The 21,076-nt window shown below is 60.7% G+C and overlaps 3 protein-coding genes across 5 annotated transcripts; 2 read left to right on the top strand and 1 right to left on the bottom strand.

The window, feature by feature from the left end:
• Positions 1–10: 10 nt before the first annotated feature.
• Positions 11–6,485, top strand: POLD2 (DNA polymerase delta 2, accessory subunit). Its single transcript, XM_063420638.1, has 11 exons — positions 11–149; positions 747–996; positions 3,547–3,668; positions 4,310–4,433; positions 4,511–4,625; positions 4,791–4,989; positions 5,103–5,183; positions 5,496–5,653; positions 5,767–5,894; positions 5,971–6,072; positions 6,171–6,485. The coding sequence occupies exons 2-11, from the start codon at positions 765–767 to the stop codon at positions 6,326–6,328; spliced, it is 1,419 nt and encodes a 472-aa protein (XP_063276708.1). The 5' UTR covers positions 11–149; positions 747–764; the 3' UTR covers positions 6,329–6,485.
• Positions 6,447–13,923, bottom strand: AEBP1 (AE binding protein 1). Of its 3 annotated transcripts, none has more exons than XM_063420607.1 (20): positions 13,644–13,921; positions 13,086–13,520; positions 12,184–12,255; positions 11,979–12,065; positions 11,313–11,432; positions 11,119–11,208; positions 10,562–10,630; positions 10,408–10,482; positions 10,215–10,324; positions 10,000–10,139; positions 9,827–9,911; positions 9,608–9,752; positions 9,430–9,518; positions 8,989–9,112; positions 8,714–8,910; positions 8,240–8,419; positions 7,822–8,161; positions 7,599–7,738; positions 7,426–7,525; positions 6,447–7,334 (listed from the first exon to the last, which is right to left on the bottom strand). In XM_063420607.1, the coding sequence occupies exons 1-20, from the start codon at positions 13,861–13,863 to the stop codon at positions 6,784–6,786; spliced, it is 3,369 nt and encodes a 1,122-aa protein (XP_063276677.1). In that variant the 5' UTR covers positions 13,864–13,921; the 3' UTR covers positions 6,447–6,783. The 3 variants fall into 3 exon arrangements, with proteins under 3 accessions (XP_063276677.1, XP_063276678.1, XP_063276679.1); XM_063420608.1 differs by having other exon boundaries at positions 11,313–11,429; positions 13,644–13,920; XM_063420609.1 differs by lacking the exon at positions 8,240–8,419 and having other exon boundaries at positions 13,644–13,923.
• Positions 13,924–14,295: 372 nt separating this feature from the next.
• CAPG (capping actin protein, gelsolin like) lies at positions 14,296–21,062 on the top strand. The gene is given in 11 exon segments (XM_063420693.1): positions 14,296–14,443; positions 15,277–15,455; positions 17,146–17,398; positions 17,478–17,608; positions 17,979–18,190; positions 18,603–18,765; positions 18,842–18,933; positions 19,081–19,090; positions 19,281–19,436; positions 19,499–19,564; positions 19,648–21,062. Coding segments are annotated over 11 exon segments (1,476 nt in total). The 3' UTR covers positions 19,714–21,062.
• Positions 21,063–21,076: the final 14 nt, after the last annotated feature.

Here is a 21,076-nt window from a genome sequence, read left to right on the forward strand (position 1 = left end):
CGCGGTTGCCATGGCGACCTGACGTCACTGCCGCCGCGCGGTCACACAACTTCCGGGTTTGCGGCGTTCGCGCCTTTTGCTGCCGCAGCCCCACCCCCATGGCGGGCCCCGGTGTCGGCGGCGATCCTCGACCCCTGACCCCTCACAGCGTATGTGACCTGCGGGAACCCCGGGCCGCGGCCGGGGGGTGTCCCCGTTTGGGAGCAGGGAAGACCCCAGTTGGGGGGGCTGGGGGGGTCCTGCAGCCTGAGGGGTGCTGGGGCGTCGGGGTTGGGGGTTTGAGGGGGCTGTTGTGTTCTCGAGGGGTTTTGGGTGCTAGGGAGGTGTTTGGCGGGTCCGGCGCCGCAGGAAGGAGGATCGTGCCAGAGGCAGTGTGCTGTGGGGGGGTCACTGGTGCCTGGGGGTGTCCAGGGGCCTATGCAGGGCCTGGGTCCATTTGGAAGAGAAGGGTCCGGGGGGGATCCGATGGCCAAGGTGTATTATGTGGGGACTTCGGGTGTCCTGCTCTGGGGGAGATTTTAGGAGAGGGTGGTCCAGTCACCAGGATGAGTTTGGGAATGCCCTGGGTTGAAAGGAGAGGGGAGGAAAGGGGGCTAGGGGGGTGCAGTGTGCAGAGGGAGGGTCAGACCCGGATGTGGTTTGTATTTTGGGGGTGGGGAGGATCGTTTTCAAGGGAACTGTGTCTTGGGGTGACAGTGATGGCCGGGTGAGAGCCAGGATCCTTAATTCACCAATTTATTTTCCAGACCCATCGTTAGACCCCCATGTCCCATGCCATGTTTTCGGAGCAGGCAGCCCCCACGGCGCAGGGGCTGCTGGCCCCCCCCTCGGCCGAGCCCCCCACCTTCCCCAGGGTGCCTGTGTCGGGCTATTCAGACTGCTCCCAGCCTTTCCAGCTGGGCGAGCGCAGCTTTTCCCGGCAGTACGCCCACATCTACGCCGTGCGCCTCGCCGGGATGCGGCCAGGCCTGGAGCGCTGTGCACGGAGCCGATGGGGTGAGCCAGGGGAAACACACCCTTTATCTGCCCCAGAAAAAACACTGAGGGGTGTCCAAACCAAGACAGGAGCTGGGGCATGTCCAGGGGTAGGGACAAAGCTGGGTAGGGGCTGGAGCATCAGGAGGGCTTTGACAGGAGAAATGGAGGTTCAGGGGGGGACCTTCTTGCTCTCCACAATTTCCTAGCAGGAGGGTGCAGCCAGCAGAGGGTTGGGCTCTGCTCCCAAGAAACAAGGGACAGAACAAGAGGACACAACCTCAAGTTGCACCGGGAGAGGTTCAGATTGGATATTTGGAAAATTCCTTCATGGAAAGGGCTGTCCAGCCCTGGCACACACTGCCCAGGGCAGTGCTGGAGTCCCCATCCCTGTGGGGAAATAACAGCTGTGTGGATATGGCACTTGGGAACCCAGGTTACTGGTGGCCTTGGCAACAAAGATCTTGGAGCTGCCTTTGGATTTTATCTCTGTCTCCAGATTTATATCTTTATCTCCAGATTTATATCTGGAGTCCAGAAGTGAGTGAGTGTTCCCATCCTCAGACTGGATGTACCCTGCAGGCATCCCTAGGGGGGAGGATCCTTCCCATGGTGGGGGAGTCCATCCCTGCCAGGCTGTGATCCACCCACAACCTTCCTGCAACCTGTGCAGCTCCAGTGTACCCAGTTCTTCCAGTCGCCAGTGGCATTTTACACTCTTGACAGGGGATGGGCAGCAGAGCCTAGCTGAAACAGCTCAGCCCTCCAGCTCTGGAATGCACAGTAACGATGGGATAATCCATTTGCAGCTGGATTATGTGGTATTCCTGCTGCACCTCCCACCTGGAATTCTGACCTTGGGACAAACTGCATCTCCCATCACAGACAGAAGGGAGTGTGGGCAGGGAGAACACAATTGTCTTTGTCACATCACCCCACACACTTTTGGGAGCAGGAGTTCAGTGTGAGGTTTGTCAGGGTGGGGCTGGGGGGCCTGGCCAGGAAATGGGGTACAGGGGTGTGCAGGGGGTGAGAGGTGCTGGTGGTGCCAGTGGGGGCTGTTTCCTGGCTAGGGGGGGTTGTGGTTCTGCAGGTGGGACCTCACACTCAGAGTTTCCATCCGCGGAATGAAGCAATGCCGCCGCCGCTGGGGCTCTGCTCCCCCCCCCGCCCCCCCGGCCTGGGCACAGCCTGCAATTGAATTTCCTTCAGCTTTGCCCTTCTATGGGCAAAAAAACCTTCAGTGGAAGCTTTTGGGCTGGACGCCTTTTCTTATGCTCCCCTCAGCCCCGTGGGCTGTGTGGAAGCAAAGCCAGTGCTGCTCCCACGGCAGATGTCATTTCTTGGTTGACCACCCTGGACTTTGCCAAGTGTGACAGGACCCAATGGTTTGTAAAGCTCCACCTCCTGGAATCCTGGGATGGGACCAGATTTTGGGGTTTGTCTCCCAGCAGGAAGCTCTTGCTGCTTGGAGATCTGGAGAGCACAGACCCCTCCCCCCAGACACACATTTTGGGGAGTTTGAGCCAAAAAAAAGAAATTTCAACACGATTGTTTTTGTTCTGACTCAGAGCGCTTGCATTCCTGGGCTTGGGAATCCATGTTTCCAGTGTGGGGTGCCAGGGATGGCAGCAGGGTGCTCTCCCTGGAACAAGAGTCACGTTCAGCAGCGCGTGATAAAAAAAAAGTGAGATTTTTAGGAGGAGAAATGTCAGCCAGAAAGGATGAGGAGCTAGCACAGGCAGTGTTGTTTTGAGAGAGGAGACCAGGAGCAGGTTCCTTGCTCCTCTCCAGGGTCTGAGGCTCAGGATGGACTTCACAGGCTGGTTTAAACAGGGAATGACAGTCCCATAGCCACATACTGGATGGGAGGACGCACACTGGATGGGGCTGGAGCACCTCTGGGTCCCCAGGCGTGGAGTAAGAAGTTTTGGACTCACCTTGTGGTGAGGGAAGTTTTTGCTCCTCAGCCACAAAATGGATGCAGCTGGGACTGCAATGCTTCTTCAGTGCAGCTCCTGAGGTTCTCCCAGCCTGTATCCCCTGTGGATCCCTGCCTAAAGCCCAGGGACATGTCAGCATGCCAGGATCTACTCTGGATGTGATGGGGATCCTGAATTCCAGCAGGGATCTGGGGCAGAGAATCTAGCCCTGTCAGAGATCAAGTTGGGGGGTGTTAAGTGATCTGCCTGTCAGCTCCCAGTAGGATGTTTGGGTTTTCCCCTGGGTGAAGAGCAGGAACAACAGCCCCCCATGCGCAAGGGGAGGTCCACTGCATCCTGGACCCTTCCTGGCCAGAGCTGTTTCTGGGAGCTAAATACACCATCATGACCCAGCTTTCCCCTCAGCACAGAGGAAATGCCTGCAGGCTTGCAGGCTCTGGAATGCTCCTTGGCCCCATCTGGCCCACACATGTCTGTTTGGCACTGTGCCTCAAGGAAAAGCAGGAGCCTTCCCAACATTCCCCAGCACCTCTTGCCGGCCTCGATGCCGGGGCTCTTCAGCTGCTCCTGCCAGCCCTGCACTGTGCCTGCCATCACCCCGAGGCCGCTGACCCACGTCTCTCCACAGGGAATGACATTGCGCTGCGGAAGCTCTCGGAGCTGCAGGCAGGAGAGAAGTGCTGCGTGGTGGGGACGCTCTTCAAGGCCATGCAGCTCCAGCCCTCCATTCTGCAGGAGATCAGCGAGGAGGTAATGGGCTCACCCCCTCCTCCTCTGCACAGCTGAGGGGGTTGTGCCAGCTCACCTGAGAGCTCAGCTGGGTTTCCATGGCTTCCTGTGCTTGTTATAGCCAGAGAATTGGCAGAGATTTGAGCAGGGACTTGAGCAGCATGGCCTGTGACCAGCTTGTCCCTGGATGCCACCTTGGTGCCACCTCTTGGTGTTTGTTTGTGCTCCTTCAGAAATCATGGAAACACAGAATGGGTTGGGTTGGAGGAGACCTTAATGCTTATCGCTGGGATACCTTCCACTATCCCAGGTTGCTTCAAGCCCCATTCAACCTGGCCTTGAACATTTCCAGGGAGCCAGGGGCAGCCACAGCTTCTTTGGGCAACCTGTGCCAGGGCCTCACTACCCTCACAGGGTATTTCTTCCCCATATCCAACCTAAACCCACCCTTTGTCCATCTGTTCCCCCCAGCTTGCCACCACTCTTGCTCAGTGATGCTTTTCCAGTGCTCAGTGAAACCAGCCCATCCAGGGGTTTCCAGCTGCTGGAGCCCTTAGCTGGGGTATTGGCTGTACTGGGGAGGGGGGGCTGGGGTTGGGAAGGGTCCTTGGGGGCCGCTGGTCCTTGCTGAGGCTATCAGAGCTGTCCCTGTGACCTCGCAGCACAACCTGGTGCCTCAGCCACCCCTGCCCAAGTACATCCAGCCCTCTGATGAGCTGATGCTGGAGGATGAGCTGCAGCGGATCAAGCTGGAGGGAGCCATTGATGTGCAGAGACTGGTGACAGGTAAGGGACAGTGGTGGCTCTGTGGTGGCACCCACCCCGCAGGTGCTAGCCAGGGCTAACTGCCTGCTCTGCCTTAGGGACGATCTTGGCTGTGTACGGCTCTGAGCAGGACGATGGCAGATTCCTGGTGGAGGATCACTGCTTCGCTGGCTTGCCACTACCGCTGCCCTGGAACGGGCCCAGCTCCAACCGGTGAGTCAGCAGCAGCAGGACTGGGGCTGGTACTGTGTCCCTGCTGTGTCTCTGAGTCCCTTGTGCCAAGAGGGCTGGCAGGGAGTCTGGGCCCCCTGCCTCGGCTCTCTGAAGCCCCTAAGTTTGGGAGCGTGGCACACTGCCTGGGCCTCTCCATCCATCCAGGTTTGTGCTGCTGGCCTCGGGACTGGGGCTGGGCAGTGTGAGTGGGGAGGCCCTGCTGAGCACTCAGCTGCTGGTGGATGTGGTGACAGGGCAGCTCGGTGCAGAGGGTGAGCAGAGCTGTGCTGCCCACATCACCCGTGTCATTCTGGCTGGGAATCTGCTAAGCCAGAACACGCAGAGCCGAGACACCATCAACAAGGTATGACAAGGAGAGGGCTGTGGCCTTAGAGTGCTCCTGGGGTGCTGGGAGGGTGTGGGGAGGGGGAAGAAGGGTGTGCAGGGTTGTCCCTCACTGTCTTCCTGCTCACCCAGGCCAAGTACTTGACCAAGAAGACACAGGCTGCAAGTGTGGAGGCTGTGAAGATGCTGGATGAGATCCTGCTGCAGCTCTGTGTGAGTGCACAGGGTTGGCTGGGGAGTCAGGTTCCTTTGGGACAGGGAGCCTTGTTCCTGAGGTGGTGTAGCAGTCTGGGGTGCAGGGTGGCAAAACCCCCTTCCCCAGCACCCAACTTCCCTTTGAGCACCCTGTATGGGGAGGCAGATCACAGCCCAGCTCCAAATCCTTCTGGGATCTGGCCTGACGTGGTGAAACCAAGTGGGATGTCCTGGGGAAAGGAGCAGCAGTGACACCAGGGCTTTACTCTGAGCCTCCTCCAAGGGGGCTCAGAGTAAACTTTGGCTGGTTGATCCCTGCTCTGCCCACAGACCTCTGTGCCTGTGGATGTGATGCCTGGTGAGTTTGACCCCACCAACTACACGCTGCCACAGCAGCCCCTGCACCGCTGCATGCTGCCCCTGGCCAGTACCTACGCCACTCTGCGCCTCGTCACCAACCCCTACCAGGCCAACCTGGATGGTGTCAGGTAAACAAACCTGGTGCACTACCACCTCTGGTGACTGTCGGTGGCATGGGACCATGGGATGTGTCCCGGCACGTCCAGCATCTAAAGCTCCCCTTCTTTCCCCCATAATGTAGGTTTTTGGGAACGTCGGGACAAAACATCAGTGATATCTTCAAATACAGCAGCATGGACGACTACCTGGAGATCTTGGAGTGGACACTGCAGGCAGGACACATCAGCCCCACAGCCCCAGACACCCTGGGTATGGTGAGGGCTCAGGGGTTGTTGAATGGGAGGCTTTGCCAGGGGCTCCCCCCCCTAATTCCCATGTTCCCCAGGCTGTTACCCGTTCTACAAATCTGACCCATTTATCCTCACTGAGTGCCCTCATGTCTACTTCTGTGGCAATGCGCCCCACTTCCAGTCCAAGCTGCTCCAAGGTGGGTCTTGCAGCACACCCAGATCCTTGCAGGGGCTGGGAAACCATGTCAGGTGCTGCCAGGGGACTCCTCTGCTTGACTCCCACCTATGTTTGCAGGAAAGGAGGGGCAGCGGGTGCTGCTGGTGACAGTGCCAGACTTCAGTGCTACGCAGACCGCCTGCCTCATCAACCTGTGCGACCTCACCTGCCAGCCCATCACCTTCTCTGGCTTTGGGGCTGACAGTGAGGACAGGGACATGGAAGTTGGACACTGACTACACGGAGGGCACAGACTTCACAAGCCCCCACCCCTCAAGGGGTCCTGGCACCCACTGGCTTTGTCTGTCCTCTGGGAGGGTGACTGAGCTGTGGAAGCACTGGAGGGACAAGATGTTCATACCAATATAACTTGATTTATTTGTGTAACAAAAATTGTATAGAGGGGAGAAAGGCTATGCTTGCCTCCATGGGCCCTGCCCAGGAGAGCAATACCACCCCTGCCACCCCACTGGGACACAGACAGTGGGCTGGCACTGCCCAGCTCTGAGGGATGGGGTAGCATGTCCCTGACAGCACCCAGCTGTTGGCAACAATGCCTGCAGTCCTTCGAAGCAGCAAGGTGAGGGGCTGGAGCCCACCTGGAACAGCTGCCTGGACTCAGGGAAGCTGTTGGAAGCGGATGCCGAAGCGTCCGACTACGGCTTGAAGCAGAGTGAGGGGTCCAGTGTCCCTAGTCCCCAAAGTTCACGGTGTAGGTTTCGGCCGTGGTGAGGGACTGCGCCGTCCCTGTGTGCAACTCCCAGCCCTCCGTCTCTGTCACCAGCTCGGTGACAACCTCTGTCTCAGTGTCCATCTCCCAGGTGCCAGCAGTGGGTGGCTCCTGGCTCCAGGGTATGTAGGCCGTGCTGCTGAAGGGGAAGGGCAGGGCTGTGGTGGATGGTGGGGCCGTGGGGCTGCTGGTGGTCATGGTGGCATTGAGGCGCCGCAGCCGCATCTGCTCGCGCAGCCGCATGCGGTGCCGCAGCCGCATCCGCAGGCGCAGGCGCTCGCGGGGCGTCATGGGCCGGCCAGGCACCACACGGCGAATCGGCCGGTTCCCGTTCATAGCCATGATCTCCCGGATGCGCTTCCAGTTGGAGCGGGACAGGACGAAGTTGCACTGGGTGGCCCCAATGTCGTAGAGAACGTGGCAAGTTTTGGTGCTGGGGTTGTAGCCCTCGGCCCGCGCTGACACGCGGTACTCACCCGGGTTCAGGATGCGCCAGTAGTCCCCGCCGCTGGCTGTGGATACGGAGGGCAGCAGGGTGGGGTGGGGATGACACGGTGCTGCCAGTTCCGTGCCAGCACCTCACAGTACCTACCTAGTACCTACCTGTTCTGACATTGTGGTTGATGCCCCCCACCACAATGGTGGCATTGGCAATGGGCTCTCCCTGCTGGTCTGTCACCACACCCTTGATGCCCCGGTGGATCTAGGTGAGGAAAAGGGATGAGTGGAACTGTGTGGGACAGGTGGGGCAGCTATGGCTGTGTCCCAGTACACACCTGCTCCATGAAGGTGAGCAGAGACTCCTTGTTGTTCTCCCACTCCTGCTGCAGCTCACTCTCATGGGGGAACTTGTCACAGCCCAGGTAAATGGAGAGCTCCAGGCAGTTGGTGTGCAGGTAGCTGAAGTCATTCATACCTGCAAGAGCATAGACATGCCCACCCAGCCACTTGCTCACCTGCCAGGGTTATGGGGGAGCCACGCCACTGGCCCCAACTTACTGCCAGCCCGGGGGTGCCACTTGGCACCCTGCACAATGCCCATGGCATCGGTTACATCCGGTGCATGGCAGCCCCCACGGAAGGTCTCGGTCATGGTGAGGTGTGCTGAGGCATAGGAGATGGCGAGCCAGCGGAACACAGCGTGGTCAGGTGTCTCCTGCAGCTCAGGGCGCTCATCCTCATAGTCCAGTGGACGAGGGGCAGCTGCTGGTGTTGGGGGGCTGGGCCGGGCCGTGTCGAAGGGGAAGGACACCAGCTTCTCCCCACCCTGCAGGTTGGCTCCCAGTACGAAGGGGTTCTTGTCCATCCATGCCATGACAGCCCGTGTCTCCACTGCCACCTGTGAGGCAGGCACAGGGCATGAGGTGTCACTCCCTGCCACCCTCTCCCTGCCCCCTGTGCCCTGTGCCACACTCACTGCCGCATCCTCAGACAGGTAGTGCTCTGGGATGGGGATGTGGTGGTTGGGGAACTGGTGGGGCACCAGCCGCCTCTCCTCGGCCGCCCACAGCGCTGAGGCCAGGTCGGGAAAGTTCTCAAAGAGGTCAAAGCCTTCCTCTGTCCAATGGCCCAGTGCCCAGTTGCCCAGTTCAGAGCCCTGCGGGCAGCCCAGGACACTGATGAGTCAAGGGAGGCTGCATCCCACCACCCATGTCTCTCCCCATTGCTCCAGGTCCCATCCCCTTCTCTGACACATCTCAGGTGCCCAGCTTGGAGCCCTGTGGCCAGCCCAGGGCAGTGGTGATCTGTGAGGGGGAGCTTTGACATCTTTGACATCCTACTGCTTTGACATCCCATTCCACAGCCCATTCCAGCACCCCACATCCTACCCCACTGTTCCCCTGTCCAATCTCATTGCCTCATGGCCCATCCCACCCTGCTGCCCCCTCACCGCCTCATGGGCCAGCTCGTAGCCATCGGGGTTGAGGGATGGGACGAGGTGGATGCGGGTGTCCGTGACCAGGCCCCGCACACGGGGATTCCCGTCCTGGTACTCCTTGCACAGGAACTGCATCAGCAGCAGAAGCAGCTCCCGGCCCAGTGCCTCATTCCCGTGCAGCCCCGCCGTGTACCGGAACTCCGGCTCACCTGGAGGCAGGGGCCGAGGGGAGTCAGCAAAGACCTGGGACCGTGGCTGGAGCCCTCAATCCCTCACACCTCCCTCACCCGTCTCGTGCTCGCCCGGGTTGTCGGAGACCTCCATGGCATAGATCTTCAGCCCACGTGAGCTCTTGCCAATGTTGTAGATGCGGGTGATGGTGGGACACTCCTCATTCACCACCTTCATCAGCTGCAGGGTGGGAGAGATGGGGGCAGTAGTGCTTGGGGGGACGAGCCCACACCCTGCAGAGAATCCCACGCCCATGGAGCATCCCATGCTATGAAGATGCCCACAACCACAGAGAATGCCATACCCAAAGATGTGCCCACCACCACAGAGATGTCCACTCCTCATGACGGATCCCACCCCACAGAGGATCCCACGACCATGAAGGATCCCACAACCACGGGTGTTCCAACCCCACAGAGGATCCCACTTGAAGGATTTGTTCACAGAGTATTCCATCCCCTACCCTCCATGGGATCTGCCCCCCTAGCAGTGCCCACCTGCCTCATGTCCTTGTAGGAGTGGTGTCGGAAGTCTAGGTTGTCCATGGAAGTCACCTCGTTCTGCTGGGTGTAGTAGCTGCTAACAGCTGTAGAGGGGACAGGGACACAGCAGTGGGGGATGGCTGGAGAGATCCCACCCCCCATGGCCCCCAGGCTGCTTCAGGGTGACTGTTACCAGAGAGGGGGCACCCCAGGACCTCAAGGCGCAGGCAGAGGCTCCCATTCCAGCGCTGGGGATAGATGCGGATATACCGGGCCACCACTGGCTCAGGGAACTCACTCAGCACCGGCGTGTCCTTGTCCACGTTGCCATAAAACATCTGCCAAGGAGGGAGAGATGTACTCAAGCGGGTCACCACTGTTCCCATGTCACCCGCCCAGAACAGGTCCCCACCATCTCCTCGTAGCCATTGCTGTACATCACCCAGTGTTGGCTGTCGTTGCTGAAGCCCACATAGAAGCTGGTGACAAAGTCATCACTGTGGGAGGACAGAGACAGGTTGGGACAGGGGTCCCCATACTGCTTCCCCGCCCTGCATCCCTGGCCCCACCCCCACATCCCCATACTGGATGTGGGAGTCGCGCCCCTGGGTGATGACACCGGTGAACATGGTGATGCGGCGGGTGTCCACCTCGAGCCAGTGTGCCCGGCTGTCATCCTCAGCACACCACGCTCCATCAAAGAAATCGTCCTCATTGGTGCCCGCCTGGGGAGCAGTGAGTGGGGTGTGGGTGGGGGTGTCACCATGACCCATGGGCCGGGCACTGGGGGTGACCCTCACCTGCATGTTGAGGCGGCCGCGCTGGGCACCCAGCCCGTGACGCAGCATGGAGGAGGCCAGGATCTGGTCATCCTCAATGCGGTGGGACTCCAGCCCAATGGGAGGACACCCTGGGGACAGCAGGGGGTAGGGGTTGATGGGCTTCCCCTGCCCAGCAGGGTGTCCCATTCACCACAGGAATGGGAACACTCACTCTTCTTCTCTGCTGGAGGGGCCCATTCCTCTTCATCTGGATCCCACTTCTTTCCTCCTGTTTTTTTTGGTTTTCCTGGGAAGGGAAAAGGCACAGTGAGGGGTGCAGAGATGGGAACAGGTGTGAGGGGACAGGAATGGGGGCTGGCACCGACCTTTGCTGTCCTGGCCCTTCTCCTCTGTCCAGCGTTCCTCCTCCTCCTCCTCCTCTTTCTTGGGCTTCACTGTTGGTGAGGTGATACCCACCCCAGGGACATGACACCAGTCCCAGGAATGTGCCATTGATGCTAGAGGTGTGACACCCACCCTGGGAACATGCCCCCTTCCCTAGGGATGTGACATTTGCCATGCAGACATATCACTCACCCCAGGGACATGCCACCCACTCCAGGGATGTGCCACCATCCCTGAAGACGTGACACCCAGCTTGGTGATCTGCTCTAGCGAGGTGACACTCACTGTGCAGATATGTCACCTAACCCAGGGGTCTGCCACTGACCATGGGACATGTGACCCACCCTGCTGATGTGCCACCCACCGTGGGGATTTGACACCAACCATGGGGATGTAACCCAGCCCAGGGGCATGCCACCCTCCTTGTGGCTCTGCCATCGACCCTGGAGCTCACATGCCCATCAGGGGCACATGCCCACCCCCCACTGGGGCCTGCCCACCCCGCCCAGCCCGCCCAGGCCCCTCCACCCCCTCTCACAGGGTTTGATTTTCTTCTCATTCGTCTCCATCCCATCCTCTTTGTCTGGGTGTTCGTCGGGCTTCAGTGGGAGGGGCAGCCCGTAGGTCCCTGGGGGGCACAGGGTGGGGGGCTGGGACAACCTTGCAGAGATGGGTGGGGCAGAGACGATTGGGGGTGCTGGGGTGCCTCGTCCTTCCCAGTTCGTCACTCACAGTCATCATAGTCAGGTGGCTCGAAGCCCTCACCGTAGTCTCCTTCAGTCACCGGGCCAGGCAAGGGGGGCTGCGGGGGGGGCTGCAGGGGGGGCTGCGGGGGGGTCTCCTCTGGCTCTGCTTGGGGGAGGGGGGGAAGGGGCTGTGTTGGATATGGGGATGCAATGAGAGTCCCCATGTCCCTGCAGGGTGCCCTCTGTCCCCTACTGGGTCCCTATGAACTCAGCATGCCCCTCTGGAACCCACATTTCCCTTTTGGGTTTCCATGTACTGCGAGGTCCCCATGTCCCCATCGGACCCCTCTGTATCCCACCAGGATGCCCATGCCCCCAAGAGATCCCCACACCTCTAGTGTCCACCCAAGTGTCCCATGCTCTGATGGGAATTCCATGTCCTTACGGGGTTCTCCATGCCCCCACAGGGTCCTCACGTCCCTGCAGGGCTCTGGGTCCCTACAGGATCCCCTCTATATCCCCACGGGATCCCCGTGCCTCTAAGAGTTCCCCACATCCCTACAGGATCCCTGCACACCTTATGCAATCCTCATGTTCACCCCAGCTCCAGGCTGCCCCAAAATGCTGCTTCCCTGCATTCCCAAGGCTGGGACTGACTCCCAACCTCCCCCTGAGCAGTGCCAGTCCCCCATGTCCCCATCCTGCCACATACGTGTATCCTCGGGCTGGGGCCAGACCCGCTCAGGTCTCCTCCTGCTTGGGGGCTTGGGGGGCTTCTGCTGCCGCCGAATGTACTCGACTGGGGACACAGAGGGTGGCACTGGCTTTGTGGTGAGAGGTGGAAGGGGACATCCCCTCTATCCCTCCTGGCAGGCCAGGGGCTCTGGTGGCCCCCCACCTACACCCCAGCACCGTACAGTCCTCGTAGTCCTCCCGCTCCAGCTGCTCGTTGTAGTCCAGGGTTGGAGGTTCTGGCTCCTCAGGGACCTCTGCGGAGAAGGGACACGTGGAGAAGGGGCACAGGGTGGCACTGGGGTGCAGGCAGGGGACAACGTGGAGCAGGGAGGTGGCACTTGAGAATAGGAAGGAGGCCCTGAGGTAAGCATGATGGCCCTGGGGCACAGGAGGTGACACTTGGGAGCAGGGAATTAGTCCAGAGTGCAGCAGGGTGCAGGGAAATGACATCAGGGAGGAGGGAGGTGGCCCTGGCATGCAAGGTGATGGCATTGGGATGCAGAGAGATGGTGCTGGGACACAGGAACATAGGGGTGCAGGAAGGTCGCATTTGGGAACAAGGAGATGGCCCATATTGCAGGAACATGGCCCTGGGGAGCTGGGACATGGCATTGGGGTGCAGGAAGGTGACATTTGGGGACAGAGAGGTGGTCCCAAGACACAAGGAGATTGCCCCAGGATGCAGAGGGGTGGTCCTGGCCTGCAGAGGAGTGTACCCAAGACATAGGGTGGTGGCCCTGGGGACTGGGCACTCACCTGGCTGGGGCTAAGGGTTCCAGTCCTCCCAGCCCCCAGCGCTCATTTACAGGCTCTTCTAGCTCTTCTGGGGACAGACACAGCAAGGGGCTGGTGTGGCCCCCCCAGGCCCCTGTCCTGGCACCCTCTAGCCCCACAGTGGGAAGAAAATCCCATGGGAAGGAATGCGGACAGACAGAGGGGAAACCCGAGGGGACAAACCCTGACCAGCTGTAGGTGCTGCCAGGGCAGCTGAGCACGATGTGGGGTGATGCTCCGCTGTGGTGAGACCTCCCACCCCAACCCCACTAATAGTAAGATGAGTATCCCCAAAACTCAGCGCACACACCTCCATCCTCCTCCTTGTTTTGCAAAGGCTCCAGGAACTCAGGTGTCTCTTCATCCTCCTTGCCCTGTGAGGGCTGCAGGGTCGTGGGGGGTTCAGTGGGGGGGCTTGGCAGCACTGGTGGCTTCTTTCCAGAGGGTTTGGTGGCCTTGGGTGGCTTCTCCTTGGGCTTTTTGGAGCCTTTTGGGGGTTTTTCAGAGCCTTTTGGAGGTTTTTCAGAGCCTTTTGGAGGTTTTTCTGAGCCTTTTGGTGGGTTTTCAGAGCCGTTCGAGGGCTTCTCCTTGGGCTTTTTGAGGGGTTTGTTCTTGCCCCGGTCCTTGTCCTTGTTCTTGACTTTGTCCTTATCTTTCTTGGGGCCTCGGGGTCTCTCCTTCTTTGGAGGTTTCTCCTTCTTCCCCTTCCTGGGTTTCTCAGGCTCTGTTAGCGACCCTGGAGAGCCTGAGGGGACAGAAGCAGGGGGGCAGCCGCTCTGAGGCAGGGTGAGCGTGGCAGGGCCGGGCTGGGGGTCCTCCCTGTGCCGCCGCCCCTGTTCCCCGTGGGATCGTGGTGCCAATCACTCACCGGTGCCGATGCTGAGGTCGGTGCCGAAGCCCAGCTCAGTACCGTCCCCGTCCCGGTCCCCGCCGTCCCCGGGTCCGAGGAAGCCCCGCAGAAACTCCTCGATCTCGGCGTCGCTGAGCGCGGGGGGGCCCGGGGCTGCCCCCGGTGCCGGTACCGGCAGCAGCGGCAGCAGCGAGGCCGTCAGCAGGAGGCAGGAGAGGGGCGGCCCCGCCGCGACCATCGCGCTCCGCACCGGCTCCGCTCCCCGAAAGCCCCGAAAGCCCCGAGAGCCGCGGGCGGGCGGGCGGGGGGCGGTGCCGCGGCTGGGGGCGGCACCGAGCGGCGGCGAAGCGCCGCGGGAGCCGCTCGACACCGAGGTGGCCCTGGCGCTTAACGGGACCGGGGTGACACCGGAGGGACGGCACCGATGCTGTCACTGTCGCCGGCCCAGTGCTGACACTGCAGCAGGACTGAGACTGCCTGGATCACGCACTGAGCCCGCACCGAGCCCGCACCGATACCGCGCGGGACTGGCACTGCCTGGCACTGCCTGGCGCTGGTACTGAGCTGTGCGGGGCCCGGCTGGCAGGGACTGGCACCGCATCCGCGCTTGCAGAGCGTGGGGACCGGCAAGACACCGGCACCAGCCCTGGCACCACCACGCCAGCCCCACATGCCGTGTACGGGCCTGGCAACAGAGCTGGCACCGGGCCGGGCGAGGGCTCTGCGCCCGCAGCAGCGGCACCGACACCTCGCTGGTATCACGGGCGGGCACACGCCTGTACCACTGTACTCCCGCACCCCCGTGCCCCTGTACCCCCGTACCCCCGTACCCCCTATCCCCATACCCCCATACCCCCGCACCCCCGCACCCCTGTACCCCCGTACCCGCGTACCCCCATACCCCCGTATCCCCGTACCCCCGAATTGCCGGCACCCCGCAGGTTCTGTGCATGCAGGCACAGCACCCTGCACAGGGACTGGGCACACACCCCTGTGGCCGTGACACCGGAGGCACAGAACACGGGAACCACACCGGAGCAGCACATGGACACCTGCACGTGTGAGGACACTGAATGTGGGACATACACAGCACATGGAACACACACCGCACATGAACACACACAATAGGTCACACACTGCACATGAGATCCCACACACAGAACACACACTGCACATGGACCTGGCACACAGAACACACACTGCATGTGACACTCAGCACACAGAACACACACTGCACATGAGGTCCCACACAAAGAACACACACTGCACATGAGAGCCCACACACAAGACACACATAACACACACACACACTGCACATGAGATCCCACACACAGAACACACACTGCACATGAGATCCCACACACAGAACACATATTGCACATGAGACCCTGCGCACATGTGGCAGTGCCTTCAGTTAACGGCACACGCACCACACACAGAGGAAGCACACAGAGGGGTTGCAGTGCACATGCTCTGCACACAACTGCACACGCATTACACATATGTGACACACCCCCCGGACCCCCCTGCTTGCTGGGTTGAGGATCAGGCTGGAGAGTGCATGCCCAGTGTGCCCGCTGGGGCGCTGGGGGACGCTGGGGGGTGATGCTGGGGGTACACTGGGTGTCCCCCACCCGTCCGGGTCCTGCAGGCTCCCTGGGCGGTGGTGGTGGCAGGGCCACGTGGCAGCTCAGGCCGCCCTCGATCGTCACATGTGTGACTCCCCCCCACTCGTCACACGCGTGCCCCCCTCAGCATGACTCACTGTCCAGCAATGCTGGGGCCTCCCGGGAGCTGGGGGGCCCCACCTGCACCTCCCACTGCCTCCCAGTGAGCCTCTGCTGCAGCCTCTACTCCACCTCATGCAGTCCCCAAGAATGCCCCCTCTTTCAGTTCCACTCCAGCCTCCCCAAGTTGTTATGGCTCCCCCAGCACAGCCCCAGTACAATACCCCTCCCTCCCCCCACTACAGTCTTCCCCCAGTGCAGCCCTCCCATTCCCAGTACAAATCCCCCCACCAGTAACAGCTCCCAGTATACCTTCCCCCAAACCCAGTCCCATGTAGACCACCCACTATAGTTCCCCAGCCACTACAGCCCCCTTCCAGTTCAGCTCCACCTCCACACAGCCCCCCCACTACAGCTGCCAGTCTAATCTTCACACCCAGTGTGGTACCCCTTCCCAGTACAGATCCCCGGACCCCCAGAGCTGTCCCAGCCCGGGGACAGAGGCCCGGGACCCCAGGGCGAATGGCCTATGGGTGGCCCTGGAGGAATGGGGGTCCTGGAAGAGGTGGGTCCCAGTGGGATGGGGTCCCATGAGGGTCCCATGGTGGACCCCGAGTGGGTCCAAGAGGATGGATGGACGTCCCAGCAACGGGGGGCGGGGGGTAGGGGTGGGGGTCGCCCCATGGTAGTGGTCCAGCAGCATTGAGGAGGGGTGGAGAGGTTCAGGAGGAGGAGCTTCCTTCCTCAGGAGGATCTGCAGAATAATGGTGGGGGGTCCAGCAGTGTCAAGATGGATCCCAGTGGGGTGGGGGTCCCATGAAGATGTGGAGGCAGGCAGAGTGTCCCATGAAGAAGGGGTCCCCAGGAGAGTGGGGGTCACAGGGCGGAGGGGATGCCAGGGCTCGGTGCCCCCCTCCAAATGCGAGGAGCTGCGCCCGGGGCCACATTTTCCTCTCGGTGAGACCCAGCCCTGGCGTCCCCCCGCTCCTCTCCCTCACTCGCCAGCCTCGTCCCCACCCTTTCCTGCGCCTGAGTCACTCCCGACGCCTTCCGGGTGTGACTCCGATCGAGCCTCGGACGGAGCCTCGGACGGAGCCGGGCGCTGTCGGGGGATCTCTTGGGGGTCCATCCGGCCATCGGGGATCTGTCCGTCTGTCCCTCGGAGGGGGCAACTGTTGGGTTGTCAGTCTGTCCGTCGTGGGATGTACTCCTCGCGGGTCTCTGTCTGTTCCGGGGGCATCCCACCCCCGTGGGATCTGTCTGCCTGCCGAGATGTCTGTCTGTCCTTCCAGGTGTTTAGCTGTTGGGGTGTCTGTCCATTTTCTTGGTGTCCATTTATTGAATTGTCTGTCTGTCCATGGGAGTCTCCCCCGACCCATAGGGACTGCCATCTGTACCTAGGGGTGTCTGTACATCTTCTGGATATCTGTCTGCCCATTGGAGTGTCCATCTACCTCGTGTGGTGTCCATGTGTGCATTGGGGTGTCCCTCTGTCCTTCTGAGTGTCCATCTGGGCATCCAGTTGCCCGTCTGGATGTCTGTTGGTGTGTCTGTCTGTCCTTCTGGGTAGCTGTCTGTCGGGGTGTCCACTTGTCCTTCTGGGTGCCTTTGGGCCATCCATCTGTCCTCCTGGGTATTAATCTGTCTATTTGACCTCCCTCCTGGCTCTCCATCCTTTGCAACCATCTCATGGTGTCTTCCCATCCACGGGTCCATCTGGCCGTCCATCTGTCTGGCCCTCCATCCATCTGTCCCCACAGCCCCAACACCGTGCACACCGCTCTCCCCAAAAGGTCCCCCCTCCCCACTGCCCCCACCCCCTCGGTTGCTCACACCTGACCCCACCTGTCACCTGTCACCTGTCACCCCATGGTGGTTTCCCTTTTGACCCTGGTGCTGCCAGCCTGGGGCTGCACGTCTGGCGGGTGGAGCTGCTCGGGCCAGTGGAGCTCCCTGGGGCCACCCTGGGCATTTTCTTCTCGGGAGACGCGTGCTTGGTGTTGCACAAGGGGCCGGAGGAGCAGGCCCACCTCCACCTGTGGATGGGTGAGCACGGGGCGAGGATGGAGGGGTTGTGTGATGGCACGGGGGCAGGTGGGGCCGGGTGCTCACCTGGCTCCCAGAGGCCAGGACTCCTCACAGAATGAGCGGGGCTCCTGTGCCATCCTCTCCACCCAGCCGAGCTCACTGCTGGGCAAGCACCCCTTCACCTACCATGAGGTGCAGGGCAGCGAGGCCGACCTCTTCACCAATCAGGTATGGGGGTCCCCAGGGGTGCTCAGGTTGCTCCCAGCATTATGACCAGGCTCCCAGCACCCCAGATGGGTGCCCAGTGTCACCGCTGGGTTCTTTGCACCCTCAGCACTCTTCTTCGTCCTCGCTGAGCACAGTGACCCCCCCCCCCCCAGGGTGTGGGGCACCCCCAGAAGGTGCTCAGCATCCGTGTTCCTGTCTTTGTTGGTTCTTGTCAACACCACTGGATGTTGGGCATTGCACTGAGTGCTCAGCACCCCTCCTGGATGTTGGGCACCTCCACCAGACACTCAGCACTCCCACTGGGTGCTGGGCACCCCACCATGGGTTCAGCACCGCCATGGGGTGCTCAGCATCCCCTACAGCTGCTCAGTATCCCTGCTGGGTGCTTGTCACCCCCATTTGGTGCTGAGCCCCTCCCCTGTGCTGGCAGGAGGGCGGTGTGGCCTTGGCCTTTAAGCACACCCATCCTGGCTCCAACCCTGCACCCAAACTCTACCAGGTAAAGGGCAAGAGAAGGATCCGGGTGGGCCAGCGGGACCCGTCCTGGGCCAGCTTCAACACCCGCGACTGCTTCCTCCTCAACCAGGACAGGTGGACAGAGGGCACCTGTCTCCCCTGTCCCACTCCTTGTCCCCGCTGTTGCCATCCCTGGCCCCCAGACCCTTCTCACCAGGTGTGATGCAAAGACATCTTGTGTGCTCCTCTGTCCTCTGGGGTGTCCATCAGCTCAATGGCATGTCTCTCTTTGTTGGGGCACCCATCCCTCCACAGACCTGACTGTTTCGTCCTCCTCTTGGGGTGTCTGTCTGTCCTTCCACCAGCCGCTGGGACATTTCCCTATCCATAGGGGTGTCTGTCTATCCATTGTAGTGCCCCTCTTCTGTCATGGCATCTCCCTGGACCATCTTTAATCCCAGTGGCTGCTCCATCCCCAGCCTGGGTGAGGTGGGTTGAGAGCTACCATGGGGCAGTTCCATCACCACTGTCCCCCTCCCTGCTCCCAGACCCTCTTCATCTGGTGTGGGGCCCAGAGCAATGTCCTGGAGCTCAGCAGGGTGCAGGAGCTGGCTGCTGTCGTTTGGGACAGCCGGCAGGGTGGTCAAGTACATCTGGAGATTGTGGCTGATGGCAAGGAGCCCCCTGAGATGGTCCAGATGGTCCCCACTGGGCAGAGAGGGGGATCTGGATGTCCCTGGGGTTGCTCCATGACCCCTCCATCTCATCCCCCAGCAGGTCCTGGGCCCCAAGCCCCCCTTGCAGGAGGGCAGCCCTGAGGAGGACATGGTGGCTGATTTGAGCAGCACAGGGGCAGCTGTCCTCTACAGGTAAGGACACAGCGGGACACCATGATGGCACCAGGGCTGGGCATACCTAAGTGTCACCGTGGCAGGCACAGGAGGTACATGAGACTGGGCACAGCCAGGGGACACCATGATGGCTCCCAGGAGCACATGAGGTTGGACATGGCCCAGAGACACTCTGGTAACCCTTAGGAAAGCCATGTGGAGCTGAGCATGGCCAGGGGACAGACACTGCAATGACCCCAGAGGACACCACAGGGGCCCTGGAGCAGGCAAGGATGGGGAATGCCAGAGTGGCTGGGTGGGAGGGAGAGAACACTGGGCTGGAGAGGCCCCAGATGACCCCATAGTGATATCTCCTCCATGGGCAGGTGTCGGGCATGACAGGATGCACAGACCTGACCCGAGTGGCCACCAGCAGCCCTTTCAGCCAGAGCCTGCTCTCCCCTGATGAGTGCTTTGTGCTGGACAATGGCGCTAGCAGGACAGTCTTTGTCTGGAAGGATGCCCAGAGATGGGGATAGAGGGTGACATGGAGGCAGGGGCTGTCCCCAGAGCAGCTCTGACATCCCCCTCTGCAGGGCTCCAGGCCAATGAGCAGGAGCACCAGGCCATGCAAGTGATTGCCAGCATGGGCCACCCACCCCAGACACAGGTGGGTGCAGGTGCTGAGGGGTGCCTGGAGGCTGGCATCACCCCCTCCCAATCCCTGTCCCCTACCTGTCTCTGTCCCCACAGGTGGAAATCCTGCCCCAGGGCCATGAGTCACCCTTCTTTAAGCAGTTCTTCGCCAGCTGGAAATGAGCAGCAGGTGCCCATGGGGCAGTGCCTGACCCAGGGTGTGACCAGGCTTTTGCCAGCTGCCAGCAACAGCTGCACTCTGTACAGCTGTCCCTGTTACTGTGCCATCCCTGTCCCTGTGCCTTTGCCCATCCCCATGCTGTTGGCATTCAATCCTTGATATCCCATACCAAGCCCATGCCATCTCTACTGCTGTGATGTCCCTATGCCTTTGCCCACACTATGTCCATGCCACGCTCTTCTCCATGCCATCCCCAAGCCCATGTCATCCCTATCCCTGTGCCATTCCCATGCCCAAGCCCCTGCCATCTTCCTCTCTATGCCAGTCATTCACCTCCTTGTGCCATGCCCATGTCCACCCCATCCCCAAGCCTATGTCATGCCTACCCCTGAGTATGACAATGCCCTTTCATCCCTGTGCCTTTGTCCACCCCATGTGCATGTCATCCCTGTCTGTCCCTTTGCCATTCTCATGCCCATGGCACTTCCTTCCCCATTCCCATGCCCACCCTGTGCCATGCCATCTCCAAGCCCATGCCATGTGCTTTCTGTGACAACTTCATCTCCATGCCACCCCAATCTCCTCACCATACCCAAACCCATTCCATCCAGGCCCTGCACCATCCCATCATCCCAGTTCCTTTGCCCACCCCATGCTTATCTCCGTCTCCATCCCTACACAATCCCAAGCCCATGCCATGCCCACAAGTCACTGCCCCCCTACACTGCTGCCACCTTCTTGCATGTGCCCACGCTGTGCCCACCCCATGCCCACAGTACCTGTGCCCACATGTCTACCCCTGTGCCCAGGTCCTGGTGACTAAAGGGACAGTGCCATGTCCTGATTGGATGTGGTTCCAGCCCTGGGTGTGGTACCAGCCCTTGGCATGGGGAGGCATGAGGGGATTGAGACAGAACAGGGCAGTGCCAATGCAGGGAGTGGAGTGTCTCCAGCACCCTGCTGTGATGCCACCCCACATGGCACACAGCAGGGACACCTGTCTCACCAGTCCTCTGCCCCATGGAGTGATGCCCATAGCCACACGATGTTCCCAGATCCCTGAGTGAGCACCTGACCCCGTGTGTTTGGGAAGGGTGGGAGATGGCCCGTGGCACCCATGACTGCCACCATGGGTGCCCCATGTCCCCAGATCCCTCAAGTCTCCAAACCTCCACTGTACCTCCATGTCCACCCTCTGTTCTCTCCACACTCCCTGCACCCCAAATATCCCCAGTGTTCTCAAACCACCAGTGCCACCAGCCTCACTCACAAAGCCCCTCTCCACCCTGGGGCCACCCAGATCCCAGGACCCCAACCACTGCAGGCTGCTTCCTCCCTCATTAGACCCAGATAATTAGTGTTGAG

Source organism: Prinia subflava, chromosome 32 (genome assembly GCF_021018805.1).
Source record: "Prinia subflava isolate CZ2003 ecotype Zambia chromosome 32, Cam_Psub_1.2, whole genome shotgun sequence".
NCBI classification, from domain to species: Eukaryota; Metazoa; Chordata; class Aves; order Passeriformes; family Cisticolidae; genus Prinia; species Prinia subflava.

What these genes read in the sequence shown, in the direction of transcription:
- POLD2 (XM_063420638.1), top strand. Translation starts at nt 765, where the DNA reads ATGTCCCATGCCATGTTTTCGGAGCAGGCAGCCCCCACGGCGCAGGGG. An exon ending in AACGGGCCCAGCTCCAACCG is followed by an intron (nt 4,626 to 4,790) that starts GTGAGTCAGCAG and finishes CCATCCATCCAG; the next exon opens with GTTTGTGCTGCTGGCCTCGG. An exon ending in GCCGAGACACCATCAACAAG is followed by an intron (nt 4,990 to 5,102) that starts GTATGACAAGGA and finishes CTGCTCACCCAG; the next exon opens with GCCAAGTACTTGACCAAGAA.
- AEBP1 (XM_063420607.1), bottom strand. Translation starts at nt 13,863, where the DNA reads ATGGTCGCGGCGGGGCCGCCCCTCTCCTGCCTCCTGCTGACGGCCTCG. An exon ending in GGGCGCGACTCCCACATCCA is followed by an intron (nt 9,912 to 9,999) that starts GTATGGGGATGT and finishes GTCCTCCCACAG; the next exon opens with TGATGACTTTGTCACCAGCT. An exon ending in ACCTGTCTGAGGATGCGGCA is followed by an intron (nt 8,162 to 8,239) that starts GTGAGTGTGGCA and finishes CCTGCCTCACAG; the next exon opens with GTGGCAGTGGAGACACGGGC.